Source organism: Sebastes fasciatus, chromosome 3 (assembly GCF_043250625.1).
Source record: "Sebastes fasciatus isolate fSebFas1 chromosome 3, fSebFas1.pri, whole genome shotgun sequence".
NCBI lineage: Eukaryota > Metazoa > Chordata > Actinopteri > Perciformes > Sebastidae > Sebastes > Sebastes fasciatus.
Genome location: NC_133797.1, coordinates 10499170 through 10514706, shown reverse-complemented (window position 1 = coordinate 10514706; position 15537 = coordinate 10499170). Strand labels below are relative to the sequence as shown.

The 15537-nt window shown below is 40.6% G+C and overlaps 1 protein-coding gene across 2 annotated transcripts; it reads right to left on the bottom strand.

The window, feature by feature from the left end:
• Window positions 1–45: 45 nt before the first annotated feature.
• LOC141763977 (target of Myb1 membrane trafficking protein) lies at window positions 46–13807 on the bottom strand. Of its 2 annotated transcripts, none has more exons than XM_074628849.1 (15): window positions 13399–13807; window positions 10409–10493; window positions 8960–9038; window positions 8558–8707; window positions 6733–6867; window positions 6500–6649; window positions 5013–5129; window positions 4633–4766; window positions 4075–4117; window positions 3847–3985; window positions 3333–3399; window positions 1770–1845; window positions 1583–1642; window positions 1451–1490; window positions 46–557 (listed from the first exon to the last, which is right to left on the bottom strand). In XM_074628849.1, exons 1-15 carry the CDS (start codon window positions 13469–13471, stop codon window positions 415–417), a joined length of 1491 nt encoding a protein of 496 aa, XP_074484950.1. In that variant the 5' UTR covers window positions 13472–13807; the 3' UTR covers window positions 46–414. The 2 variants fall into 2 exon arrangements, with proteins under 2 accessions (XP_074484950.1, XP_074484951.1); XM_074628850.1 differs by having other exon boundaries at window positions 3847–3982.
• Window positions 13808–15537: the final 1730 nt, after the last annotated feature.

The following is a 15537-nucleotide window of genomic DNA, read 5'->3' as shown; positions in this document are numbered from 1 at the left end:
AGCTTCGATAAATACACAGCAGACAGAATATAAAAAGAGGACAGATTGTTTGCAGGACAATAACCCCATTTATTCTCATCCACACAAAATCAGCTGTCTGGGTCAAAGGCACATGATGGCATGATATCAAATATATTTTCAACATTATACTTAACTGTAAACACTGTTTCTAATTTAAGTTTTTGTTATATCAACATTATAATAATACATTTCATAAATACAATCACATAAAGGTGTTTATACTTACATAGAGATAACAAACAGCAGGAATTAACTAGGACGAGTTGATTCGGCAGCAGGTCTGTAGTGTCAGGTTTTATTGTGTGTGTGTGTGTGTGCTTTCAGAGAAAACCTGACTTAAGTATTTTAATATGACCTTTACATCCACTCGTTTCTCTTGTTTGTCCCTCAAACTCAAAGTGAAAAAAGCTGGTCTGATCTGTCCTTTTGCCGGCTGGACTGTGGCGGCGGTCTGGATGCGGGGGGCGGCGCGCTGCGAGTTGCCTGGCTGCTGCGGTCTGATGTCTTCGCCCGATCTTCCAGGAACTGATCAAACTCTGAAAGGGACAGTTGGAGTTAGAGGTAAGTGCAAGAACACACAGGAAGTACGCTAGAATATGATATTATTATTATGAAACATTATTTTGAGGAGCCCGCACACTGGGGAAACTTTCGCGAGATTATTAAGGTTAGGCATTGACCTTGAATGGTTAAGGTTAGGATAGGTCGTCGGGCAGCGAGTCTTGCAAGAGTTTTTGTAGATCTCAGATCAGATTTCGCAATTTACGGGCTCCCTTCTAGACACGACTGTGGTGCTCCTCTATCGGCACATTTCCACCAGATCCGGTGAAGGATGATTTCCATTCTTTTCCTATGGAAAGCAGGGGAAACAGTCCCACAGTGCATGGTGGGAGTGTTGCGGCGAGTTGGAGAGGGTCTGTATTTTATTCAAATGAGCTCGTCCAGCGTGACGCCTCCGGCTCACGAACCTGGACCAAGTTGTCGAACTAGGCAATGTAGTTCAAATGAAATGAGATTCAGCAGTGGCAAAGCCTATTTCTGGCTTAACATTTTTTCAGAATTAGATTTTGGTGGATTGTTTGGACGGAATAACGAAGTTTACAACCAGGCCGCCATGTTGTTTCCTGTTTGAAACGGCAAGCAGAAGACCAGGGGACCAATCGGGTGCATTCAACGAGAGGGTACGTCACCACTGGAACGGCCAGTTGAGTGGATAAGCGTGGTCTCTAGTGTCCTCGTCGGACAAGGTGGACATGTACCGCTGGATTTAACATTATAGACATGACCACTGACTATTTGTTTGACAATTTAGACACAAATTGCACAAATTCACAGACTGACCACACACGGTCCAGCCATATACTCAGTTTTGACCAAGTCTTGTTTACACTAAAATGGCAGCAATGAATCAGTAGAGAGAAAAACATACCTTCACTGGACACTCCTCCACTAACTGAAGACTGCTCTTCCTGCATTTCCAAACATAATAAAACACAGAGTAAAGATCATATCGTCCTATCTCATGGAAACATTGTTTAGAGAGAGGCATGCTTTCTCTTACCATATCACAAGATAACCATTTGTCAACATCGTTCTGCACAGAGTTTTTCGCTGGTGGCATCTAAGAGGGGGATAAGGTGACACTGTGTTTTAGCTATATCTACACAATTAGCACGATACTTTGTACTTTTATTTCAAAAGGAAACATTTTGTTTAAATCCATTTCTGTGTTACGGCGGTATACACACCCCTCCTGTGACCTGCAGCCTCGTATCCAGAGCTCCAGCAAGGCCCTCCACAGCTCCGGGGTCCTCATACCTGACGCTGGGGATAGGATGTATTGTAATTAGGGCTGTCGAAGTTAACGCGATAATAACGTGTTAACGCAAATTCGTTTCAACGCCACTGATTTCTTTAACGCATTAACACAATCAATATTTTGGAGGTAGTAGCGGGCTAAATTTTTGCGAGGAAAAACTGTTGTGGCCATTTTCAAAGGGGTCCCTTGACCTCTGACCTCAAGATATGTGAATGTAAATGGGTTCTATGGGTACCCACGAGTCTCCCCTTTACAGACATGCCCACTTTATGATAATCACATCCATCTTTGGGGCTAGTCATAGTCAAGTCAGCACACTGACACACTGACAGCTGTTGTTGCCTGTTGGGCTGCAGTTTGCAGTGTTATGATTTGAGCATATTTTTTATGCTAAATGCAGTACCTGTGAGGGTTTCTGGACAATATTTGTCATTGTTTTGTGTTGTTAATTGATTTCCAATAATAAATATATACATACATTTGCATAAAGCAGCATAATTGTCAACTCCCTTGTTGATAAGAGTATTAATTACTTGTCAAATCTCCCTTACAGATAACAAATGTGCGATTAATCGTGATTAACTATGGACCATGATGTGGTTAATCACGATTAAATATTTTAATCAACTGACAGCCCTAATTGTAATGTTTGTAGCAAATATTCATTTCAACACAGGTCTTATACATGGCATGCCCACATTAAACAATAGGCTATGGGACGGCCAAGACCGGTTATCTTTTACTTCTTATTGTGAAAGGACCTTTTTGTTTGTGATGCAGTTAAAAAATCCAAATTGCCAACAGAAAACCAAATTTGAAAAACAAAATGGCAAAGGCTTTGTGTTCCTTATGTGGTGTCATGTACTGTAGGCCAAAACTAAACTGTAGATATTTTTCATTGGAAACTTAGTGGCAATTATATCTTGCATTAAAGGTACAATTGATAACTTTGGACAGCCTGATGGAGACACCAGTGTCAAACTCAGGCATTTATCCATCTTTTTCCATACTAACTGGCAACTTGATCACCGACGACCCAGAGCTACCATGTGATACCAACGTTGTAATACTATTGGCTCACAAGCTTTGTTAGAAGTGGGAACCGAACGTCTGATAACTTCCACAGATACTGTATAAACAAAACATTCATTTTGGACCCAACAACATTTTTTAAATGATTAATTCACAGTCATAATTTTTTGGAGGAAAAGCCATACTTTTATTCTGAACTTTTCTAAAAGCTCTATGGACGTATTATTTGTAAAAAATTATTTGTCTTCATGAAAATGTTACCAATATAACCTTTAATATTCATGTTCAGTTACAGTTTGCAATAATGTAAACCCAGTTACAGTTACGGCTACTGTATCAGGTTAAAATCACCAGATGTGACGACACTTTAATCTCTCACAGTTCCGCTGCACGCATATAAAAATGAGACATGTAGTAAAAAACTTATGTATGATGAGTGTCTTTCTGTTACACCACTCACCCTTTCCTCTGCTCAGCCAGGGAGCTGCCTCTCGTCTGGGCAAACATGTCAAACTCCTCCTCCTCTTCTGCAAGACAGACGATTAACTCATTAAGTCACAACTTAGATGAAAAATAATATCCTCCATCTTGGTATCTAAATTCCTGTAGCAACACATTTTTAATAATAAACATGAATTAAAATACTTATACTGTTCTATTTCTATACCAAATGTCAGTATTTGAAATTTATGGAAAAAGCTTTTTTTTGTAATTCTGAATATTGCATGGCAACCTGCAACTTTCAAACACATCATATGCTCCAACTGTGCATCTTTAGGGGATTTCCTCCCTTTTCCTAAGACGTCACATTAGCCATGGTGATGTTTGTTATTGTGCCCATGTGATGCACAGCCACAACATCCTGTTTTCTACCAAAGATTTTGCAAAAGCATGACTTCAAGAGTGTTATACGTGTGATTTGGTGTTGCAAGAGAGTGCACGTATGAAGCAGAAGTTCTACAAAGTTTACTCACTGTGGTCGGCTGACTGCTGCTGACTAGCCTGGCTGCTGCTGACTGCTGGTTGGTCGGTTGTTGTGATGACGGCAGGTTGGCTGAGAGTTGAAGGCTCAGGGATGAGGTCGATGAGGCTCGGGCTGGTGGTAGAGCTCTGCTAGAGTGAGGACGCAGCACAGTGGGCGTCACCTTGTGGGTGAGGATATTCTCATGGCAGAAATAATGAGGAGCGAGTTATCTACTTACCTGTTGAGTATTTGGAATTTGTGCCTTGTTTAGTCTGTCAAACCTAAAACACATTTACAATGCAATTAGTGTAAATTTAGCCATAAGAAAGATACATACCGCACTCTGAAACCTTAAAGAGGACCTATTATGCTTATTATCAGGTGCATAGTTGTATTTTAGGTTTCTACTAGAACACTTTGATGTTTAAAAAACGCTTTACTTTACTCATACCGGCTGTGCTGCAGCACCTTTTTTCAGCATCTGTCTGAAACGCCAGCTCCGCTCTAACTACCTTTGTTTGAGGGCGTGCCAAACTAATCACTAGGCAAAATATATTACTTGGTGACATCACCACGTTACAGAAGAAAAGACAGGATTTCAAGCGAGACGTTTCAGGCAGTTCAGGAACAGTGTTTCTGTGGGGGAAAGTAACTCCCTTTGGCGTGGGCTTTGTAACTTTGAAGACCTTTTATATGGACAAAAAAACTATATAACACACTAAAGGAAAGGGGAAAAGCACAAAAGCATAATAAGTCCCCTTTAAAATCCAAAACACAAAGCTAGACTGCAGCAAACCTCTCATAGCGGATGAAGGCGTTGTTGAGGTCATCGTTGACCATGAGCAGCTCTTCAATGAACCCTTCATCCAGCAGGTTGGGGATGAGCTCCACCACTCGAGACTGCATGCTCTTACACACCGAGTACAGCTGCTGCTTGGACAGAGAGATGAATCATTCTCATCACTAATGACACGGAGCAAAGGAAAATCATTAACCTTCGACTTCAAATCCAGGCCAAGAGTTCTATAATGATTAAATGTAATGCACTTTTTTGGTGTACCCAATCCTGCTTCATCTACTCTTACACCAATCACTGGTGTACTACATTTCCTAGAATTCTCACACATGGCATGCTTCTAAAATCAATCAACAAATTATACCAATACAGAAATTTACCTGTAGCAGCTCTGTATCATCTTGTTGACTCTGTCCAGGTATGAGCTCATTCAGCATCTCTGACATCACAGTGAGATTTCCTTTCACCAGCGCCAGCTCACTTCGCAGCTTCTGTTCCTGGATAAGAAACACATTTATTTTTTTTCAAATCAACAACAGTCAGAAGCCACAACACAACGGGCCTCATACGAGAACATTTTGGTATTCTTGTCTTAACTTTCTCTTACGTCTTTCGTACCGTGGGCTCGTACGTGTGCAATTAGTGCATAATTTAAGTTGTTTTGCAGTTTGAGTCATATTGATATTGTAGTGTTATACAATAGCATCAATGGCCAATTTAAATGAATGATGATATCATTAGGCTGTATGAATACATTTACAGTTATATTATAATTTAAATTGCAGAGTCAAAAAGGATAATGACAACATAATTATGAAGTTTAACTTGTATGGGATTTTCAAACTCAAAATTGCTTCACAGTGATGAAATATACAATAAATACAACTTTAGTGAAAACTTAGGTTTGGATAACAGTAGACTAATTGCACATGACTTCTACGACAGGTCTGGACCGCTCGTAAATTGTGTTAGTATCTAAGAGAAAATTCTAAATACAAGAAAATTGGTGAATGTGGCAAGTTCTCCTAAATCACTCAAACAAGCCACTTAAAGGGGACCTGTTATGCTTTTGTTCTGTTTCCCTTTCCTTTAGTGTGTTATATAATTTTTTGTGCATGTAAAAGGTCTGCAAAGTTACAATGTCCAAAGTCCACGCCAAAGGGAATTACTCTCCCCCACAGAAACACTGCTCCTGTAACACCTTGCTTAAAGTCCCGCCATTTTTGTCCGTAACGTGGTGATGTCACTGAGTAACACATTTGCATAACGAGTAGTTTGGCACGCTCTCAAACAAAGCTAGTGAGAGCGGAGCTGGAGCAGAGTCCAACGAGTTTGGTTGACCAATCAGAGCAGACTGGGCTTCTCAGGAGGGCAGGGCAGGAGCTCAAACAGAGCGTTTCAGACAGAGGGTGAAAAGAGGTGCTGCAGGACAGCCGGTATGAGAACAGTAAAGTGTTTTTTGAACATTAAAGCATGTTCTAGTATAAACCCCAAAATACAAGTATGCACCTGAAAATAAGCATATCAGGTCCTCTTTAAAAATAAATCTGTTTGTATGAATGGTTCTTGCCCAATTACTTTAATTCTATAGTAACTTTGTTGCTGACCACTAAGATTAGAGTGACACATCGCTGTTATACTGTACGAAGGCAACATTGACTCCAGTAATAGTGATATTTCTGTTATAGTTTGACATGACAAAGCAGGAAAAGCATAGGTGGAACTAATAGCATTAACAATGGCCCTGCTCCAGCAATTACTGCAATACAATTGAATGTTATTAGTTACACCTGTGCTTTGCCAGTCAAATTGTCAGCAATGAAAACTCAAACGCAATCTTTTTTTTTTTTTTTTTAGGCAGTGGTACCTGTTCTGCAGAGAGGGAGCCTGATCCCTCACTGGGCTGGACTGGAGGTGAAGTATTCTCAGCGGGAACACTAGAAGGTGCTTGTGGTTGTGACTGCTGCGCGGGAGCAGCGACTTGGGTCGTTTCAGGAGTCCCGTTTTCCGGGGTGCTCTGCAAGATGAAGAGAGGTAGAGTAGTTTAGAGGTAGATATCTGGAGATGCATTTGATTTGGTGTGTTTGTAGACAGTCTCACCCTGTTCGGAGTGTGGATGGGGGACAGAGCATCCAGGTCTGTCATGGGGAACTCCAGACCACGTCTCCGCAGGTCATCATATACGTACACCACCCCCACTAGGGAAGGAGAGCTACGAAACGCATCGGCCCACGACTGGGATGGGAGGGAGAACATATGACAGAACATAATGAGAATGACTTCTAAATCAGTGTACAATAACACAGTATACTGGCCAAATGTGAAAAGAACAAGAAGAAAAGAAAAGTAATGCTCCTTCAGCATTTACAAGCCGACTATATTTAATGTTATCATTCCTGCTAGCCTGTGGTTACACACAACTGATTTGACCATGTAGCACAGGAATGTGTGAAGGTATTTAACTCACAAAGAACACTAAAGATAACACTATTGTACATGTCTGTAGCCACAATAGAGTCCAATTTAAGCAAACTTTAAAAGCTGTGGGATGTCAGCACACAACTGAAATATCTCACAATACAGAATTTCAATAAAATGTAATTGAGTGCAGACTAGAGCTGAAATTATTTGTTGGCTATAGCCTACTAGTCGTCTATGGTAGTAAATTGAATATCTTTGGGTTTAGAAATGCTGGTCAGGCAGTGGCGATTTTAGACTCTTTAAAAATACCAGAAAACCTAAGGAATCCATTGGTCTATCCATGTCATGCTAGATTGTCAGGAAGGGGGCTAAATAACGCTCTGAAGATAAGTAAATTTTTGGCAAAAAAAACTGGTATGGCCATTTTCAAAGGGGTTGCTTGACCTCTGACCTCACGATACGTGAATGAAAATGGGTTCTATGGGTACCCACAAGTCTCCCCTTTACAGACATGCCCACTTTATGATAATCACATGCAGTTTGGGGCAAAAACCATGCAGCCCCAACCCCAAAATTGCTGCAACAACTTATGAGACATAAACGAGCATGGGGATGACCATCATATACTTCCATCATACTGATCAGACTTTTAAGTCCTTATACACTTTCATAATTTATTTTAATTAATTAGGTCATTCATTCATTAATTCATGTTCATTTCTGATTTATGACTAGAAGAACTTGACACTGTGCTCATCTCAAACTAATCTTCAGGTTCACAGCTTTCAGATGATGTACATCACTTCTATGTGACATCTACTGTTGACCTGCTATCTCCCCATAAAGACCCCCTGTACTCCCTAAAAAGACAAAAACAGGTCTATGTGGGTCTCAGAGTGCTAATTATCAGGCCTATTGTTATTATTTTCTGAAATAATTTTTAGAGACAGGGGACAAACCATTACAGGTTCAAAGGGCTTTATTTAAATGGGTTCAATATCTAGTTTTGTCTATAAATTGCATTATATTCCATTATATTTTGAATTGTTATCTGGTGCTTGAATTTTGTGTTTTTCCTTTACATTAATAAAGACATTTCCACCATAACTTAATACAGAAAAGGCAGAAATTTGTGCATAACAATTCACCAGAATGCAGGAAATTAAGTGTTTGATGCTCAAAATTTACAGAGGGAGGACCCCCAGACCACCCCGCTTCATATGTGCCCCTCCATTGTTGAAATGAGACCTACGCCTTTGCTGAGCCCCCCTAAAGGTCTGATCCTAGAATCACCCCTGTGGTCAGGCAAACAAAAGCAATTTTAAGACATCACCGTTGCTTTTGGTAAAATGCGATGCGGTTTTCTGACATTTTATAGACACGATTAATCGATTATTTAAGAAAACAACCAGCAGATTACCCAATAAGGGAAACACTCATTAGTCACAGCCCTATAGTGCAGACAGCTTCTATCATATTGCCCTCTGTGGGAGCATCCACATACCTGTATGAGGCTGAGCACCCTGTCATGGAGGGCAGTGGGGGGGTTGTATTTGGGCAGAATGGAACGGACCAAAACTCCTTCAATAAACTCCTGCGACGCCACAAGATTGTGGAAGCGATGGCCACAGTTCTTCACACAGGCCTCAAGAACCTGTGTGACAGGGATACAGTCCATATAAAAAAGATGCAAATGTGAGTCAAGTTGCCCCAAAATAAAGTAATATGTACACTAAGACTTCAATGCTGATTTAGCCACTTGTGTAAGCATACGCACTGAGGCCACCAGCCAATCAGGACCAGGGTCATTCTGGCCTTCAAATTACACACTCACACCCTTCAATCCTCAACTCATGAAAGGATGAATAAGACTTTTACACATAATCACCTACAGATGATTACTCACAGTAAGTGCCAGCATGATCTCTCTGAAGTTCTTGTTTCCTACGATTCTCTTCTTAATAGCTTTTACTGCATCTCTGGGCCTGAGAAAAATATAAACAGAAATTTATAAATGAGAAAATAAGCAAGCTAGAATTATTGTATGCCTCTGTGAACCAGTCAAGTTGTAGTTTACATCCATGTCTGTCCAAAATGTCATCACTTCATCATTTTATCCTGTTAGACATGTGTGTGAAATTGAAAAATAATAGCATATGAATTCTTGAGTTATGGCCAAAAAACGGGTATTGTGAGGTCACAGTGACCTTTGACTACAACATTCTAATCAGTTAATCCTTGAGTCCAAGTGGACATTTGTGCCAGATGTAATGCAGTTCCTATCAGGCGTTCCTGAGACATAACATTCACGAGAATGGGATAGACATGAGGTCACAGAGACCTTTGACCACCAAAATCAAATTAGTTAATCCTTCAGTCCAAGTGGACATTTGTGCTAAATATGAAGATATTTGCTTAAGGCGTTCCCGAGATATCACAAGAACGGGATGGATGTGAGGTCACAGTGACCTTGACCTTTGACCACCAAAAATCTAATCAGTTCATCCTTGAGTCCAGGTGGACTTTTTTTGCAAAATTTGAAGAAATTCCCTCCTCGAGGAATCGCGTTCACGAGAATGGTCCGGACGGTCGAACAGACAACCCGAATTCATAATGCCTCCGGCCACTGCTGTCTCCGGCGTGGAGGCGTTGCACTTTGTAGACGGTCCCTGACTACTCGTCTCACAGCCGGCTTCGCATAGAGACCAATGTTATGTGTTGATTAAAATGAGGTTGTGGCTGTTGTCTATCTTACTATGGTTAGAAAGAGCCATTGTTTGTGTTTTAACAACATTTCGGTTATGAGTTATTGATCCAGGAAGTTTGAATCTGTCAATATATTTCCAACTTTACCGAAGTACATCATCTAGGGAGGCTCCGTACATCAGCAATGCGTGGACTGTCAGGAATGATTGGAAGAAGTGCACTATGAAGTAACTCGTTCCCTCGAGTTACTAACTTGAGGGAACGACTTAATAAAAATGTTCTCCTAGGGGTCTAGGGGGGCTTCGTACTATGCTGTTGCAGAAGCATGCAGTATAATAAGGTAGTTTTGTTTGTGGCTCATCTCTATAATGTCTAAAAGTCACTTTTATGGCACAAAATCTAAAATCTTTTTTGGCTTTTTACTGTTTATATCTTACTACTACAAACACACACACACAGTGACATTCCTCTTAGCATTACAAATCACACTGCAGTGCATACCTAGCTATGAGATTGGCCTTAAACACAAGTAGGTCATTCAGTCACAACCAGTTGCATAAAATAAAAAAGACCTACATACAGTACAGTGTACTCATTAGTCAGAGAGGTTAGGCAGTATGCACCAAACCCTGTTGTGTGACCACCCTACCCTTCGTCCGTCTCGTTGATGATATCACATATCTCCATGTTGAGCCCCCAGTCCTCCGACTGCACAGTGCCGCTGGTCGCTCGCTCTGTAAACAGAGAGGGTATCAGGGGAAGTTACAGTTATACAGCAATACTGATATGGGAGTGGCGGAAATGTTGCGACAATCAGGAGACTTTCTTCTGATATCATGTTATCTGCAAGATGACAGGAAGTCACGCAGGCTATTTGTAGCTGGTCTTTTCAGTTGCATTTCCAAAATCATTCTAGGAGAAATGTGTCAGTTGGGATGAAAATGTGTAGCGTGATTCACATTAAAAGGTCTTATTGATAACATTTTTATGTACGAATATTAAAAAAAAGAAAGAAAAAAAAAGAATACATCCACAGAGCCTTTTAGAAAGGTGCCCAATAAAAGTATGGCTTCTCCTGAAAAACAGTATGATTGTGAATTAATCATTTAAAAAAATTTGGCTGGTCCAAAATGAATGTTTTGTTTATCTCTGTGGAAGATATCTGACGTATGGTTCCCACTTCTAACAAGGCTTACGGGCAATAGTATAACAACGTTGGTATCATGTGGTATCTCTGGGTCATCAGTTAGTGTGGAAAAAATGGATAAATGGCTGAGATTGACGGTAAGTGCCTGGCAACGACTTGTTGTGAAGTAAATGCAATGGAACGGGGGAGGGAGAATGCAACTTGTAGTAGCTGAATGTTATCAATAGCACCTTTAAAAATACGCCGCATGAAAAGATGAAAATGTCATGCAATAAATAAGCTATGTTGCCCACACTTAGATGCATTCATATAAGAAAGAAGACCACCCACATAATCATTTCTGGGTCTGCCTTTAAGGTTTCACACCTGAAAATTTGTTTTAAAAACCACAAGTGTTTCTAATGAAAACTAAATGTTTGTGACTACATAAGCAACAATTAATGTTGAAGGAAAAACCTTCCTTAATCAATTAAACCTGATTTTTTTGGCTACTTGGAGGCAGAGCAACAAGCTGTAAATGCAATATTAACATATTACCACCTTATAAATGTTCTCATTTTACAGCTAAACAGTACACTACAAGATGTTTCTGAAAACATTTGAGGAGAGAAATAGGCATTACAGTAACAGAATATTTATTAATATTTGATCAGCGCTGGCAAGTTTGACCGTTTGAACAGAGTTTGTGAGTGATTGACAGCTGCCTCCGTTGCATGAACAGCCAATAGGAACGCTATCTCTCTCTGAAATTACCTGTGATTGGCCAAAGTTTCCCGTCACAGGAAGCCTGAAAACAGAGCCATGAGGAGGTGCAGAAGTCTAGTTTTCTCTCAGAACACTTGAATTGCAATATGCTGAAAGGTTATTATGGATTTTTTTGCTCAATGATGCCAAAAACATTCTGCCTACTGCAGCTTTAAAGTAGGCGGTTGAGTCATGTGCAAGGCAAAGCCTGGAGAAATCATCATGTGATAGCAGTGGTTCCCAACCTGGAGTCTGGACCCGCCAAAGACCACAGGGATTGCACCACAATTTGTAGATGAAGAGTTACATTCATTAAAGAAAGTTGATTTAATAAAACAAAAGAGACTAACTCATTTAATACACTGAAACACCTTATTCAAATTGAGGACTTTGTTCGAGGATTTGTAAATTTTGTGTGACGACGTCAGAAAATATGGGATGGGGGCTTTTCTTAGACACAAACTTCAAGAAAAACAGATTGGGAACAACTGCTCCAGAGCCACATACAACATTATACAACAGTTTTCACAGACTGAGTAATACGAGCGACTTGTAAACCATAATCTGCATGCGTAAAATTAGGTTGAGAGCCCCTTTAACAATCACATCTGCTTCTTGAGGACTGTGTGGACGCGCTTGTGTCAGATTTGACTGACAGCATGAGCAAACAAACCCACAACTGTCATCATATAATGATCCCGATTAGCTGGTGAGAATACCTGCTATCACCTTTATCCAACAAGACTCCATCCACTTTAAACCAGCAGGAGGAGCACCGACAAACATCAGAAATCTCCCAGGTGGAGTAATAGTGTTTTTATAGGAACTCATTTGAGAAAATTGGTTTTCAGCTCAAACATGTATTTCCCTCCAAACTATTTAGCAATCAAAGCCAGCTTTCTTTGCACTCCACCCCTCACGGCTCCTCATAAGTCTCTAAATCTCCTTCATTCCTTTCCACCAACACCCCCCACACACACTTTATTCAATCCCACTTTACTCCCTCCCTCCTCTCTCCTACTCCCTCCACTTCATGTGACTGTCAGCTGCTTCTGTTCTCCTTCGCCTCAGACGGAGCTGAAGCCTCCCTGACATTTTCTGCGTGAGAAAGTGAGTGGATGAGATAAGAGGAAGGAAGGTTTCAGATGGGGATGTGACATTTTCTCACTCCTCATGACTGTCATCATTACACATCTTTTCCAGGCAGCTGCCTGCATGGCCCTCAAGTCTGTCTGTGGATGTGTTGGCTTTGCACTTTTTTCCACTGGTCTCTCAAAAAAAAAAGCAACCTGATGCCATTATGAGAAAACACTGCAGCTTTAAAAACGGTGTGTAACCTCACATATGCTTGTCAGTAAACACTTGTGCATAAGGTGTGAAACTGAAAACTTGACTAAACACATCTGGGATTGAGGAAGTAAGAGGAAACACAAAGCGTCTCCTTGATTCGCCGAATTAGTTGTCACTCAACTCGCAGCAACCAATCACACCAAAGACTGAGGTAACTAAGTCCCGCCTCCCGCGCGTCATTGGCTCTAAAGACTTCTTTTATGTTTCTGTGAAATTTGGAGTTATTTTTATGAACATTTCAGAATAGGAAACGCAAAATAAAAGTGTTATTAAAACTACTTTACATCCCCCCTGAGTGTGGTTTATAAAATGCTGAAACATGTTGATAAATTAAATGATGTCAAATTGAATCCAACGCTGAACAAACTCCTGTAGCTTCAGAAGCAGCTGCGACTCACCGACTCTCTGACCGACGGGCGTTGAAAAGGGGTTTCCTATCAGGAACTCCATCTTCTCCCCGAGAGCAAACATCCTCGGAGATTACAAGCGTCCACTTTACTGTGTTAAAGTAATTTAAGCGACTGCTGAGCTCCAAACTGTGGTGTTGTTTCCTTTTGCTTTCAGTGTCCGCCGCTGCTTCCGAGGCGCACGGGCTCTCTGAGTGGTCACGTGAAAAACACACACACACAGACACGCAGAGCCAGGAAACAGCATCAGCACAGAGGCGGATAGCAGCTTGTTTCAACACATTTTCAACAGTGATTTTGATAATGCATATATTAAAAAATGAAGGGAACACTTATTAATCATCACAGTATAACTCCAAGTCAGTTAAACTTCAGGGTTATCAGTGTGTCTATATAGGAAGCACAAGTGATTGTGAATCACTTTCACCTGCTTTGGTGCAAATGAAAGTGACAACAGGTGCAATGGAGAGGCAACAGCAAGACAACCCCCAAAAAGGGAATGGTTTTGCATGTGGTGGCCACAGACAATTGCTCTCTCCTTATCCTTCATGACTGATTCTTTTCTAGTTTTAGTGTTCTGCTAGTGTCCTTGTCACTACTTATAGCATGATGCGGTACCTGCAGCCCAATCAGGTTGCACAGGTACACTGTAAAAAAAAAGTGTAAAATAACGGAAATTTTCCGGCAGCAGGGGCGCCAGAAAATGTCTGTTAAAAAACGGAAAAATACTGTCCGTTAATTAACATAAATAAACTGTAAAAAAAAAAAAAAACAGTAATTATCTTTATATAATTAGCCTTTATTACTGTAATTTTACAAGAAATATTTTACTTTTAACATATATTTATTGTTAAAATAGTCATACACTGTAAATCTAAGACCATTTACATATAAACCACAAATGAAACATGTAATTTTACGTTGCAAAAGCCCAAATTTACATTAACTCTCAGAAGTTTTTCAAAATAAATCTGTATTTTTACAAGAAATATCTTTAGAATTCCATGAAATCCTTTTCTTCTAACATAAACTAATTGTTAAAATAGAGTCATAAACCTACAAAAAACAGAATATTTATCTTTAAAAATGATCAAGAAAAGCTTAAATACAGATAATTACGATTGTGATTACAAAAAATACTGTAAATCTAAGACCATTTACATATAAATCACAAATGAAACATGCAATTTAAAAAAAAAAATTCTGTCATTTTGAAATACAGACAAAAAATGTAAAATCGCTTGAAAAAAACTGAAAAAGTTATTTTTACAGAAAAATGTTTGTTTTTACAGTGCAGTTCTGTACCAGGTGGATTTGGGCCTCCCGGGTTTTCTTTTGCCTGATGGTGTCCATCTTAAGGCGACTCTCGGGATCCGGTCCTGCTCCATTCTCAGCGCATGGCCTAGCCATCTCAGACGTCTGTGTGTAATTTCCTTGGTGATGCTCCGGCTACTGTTATTTTTGTACAGTTGGTGGTTAGAGATTTTGTTTGGCCAAAAGATCTGGCATATTCGTCTGAGGCATCCATTGTGAAAAACTTCCACTCTCCTCATATCGGTTTTGATCACTCGCCAACTGTCTGAGCCATATAGCAGAACAGACTTGACATTGCTGTTGTACAAAAGCATCTTTGTTTTAAGGCTGTATTGCTTGGACATCCACAGGCAACAGCAAGACAACCCCCCAAAAAGGGAATGTTTTTGCATGTGGTGGCCACAGACAATTGCTCTCTCCTTATCCTTCCTGACTGATTCTCCTCTAGTTTTGTGTTCTGCTAGTGTCCTTGTCACTACTCGTAGCATGAGGCGGTACCTGCAGCCCAATCAGGTTGCACAGGTAGTCCAGCTCCTCCAGGATGGCACATCCATATGTGCGGTCACAAGAAGGTTTGCTGTGTCTCCCAGCACAGTCTCAAGAGCACGGAGGAGATACCAGGAGACCGGCCGTTACACGAGGAGGGCTGGACAGGGCCGTAGAATGGCATCAACCCAGCAGCAGGACCGGTATCTGCTCCTTTGTGTGAGTAGGAACAGGAGGAGCACTGCCAGAGCCCTACAAACTGACCTCCAGCAGGCTACTGGGGTGCATGTTTCTGACCAAACTGTCAGAAACAGACTTCATGAGGGTGGC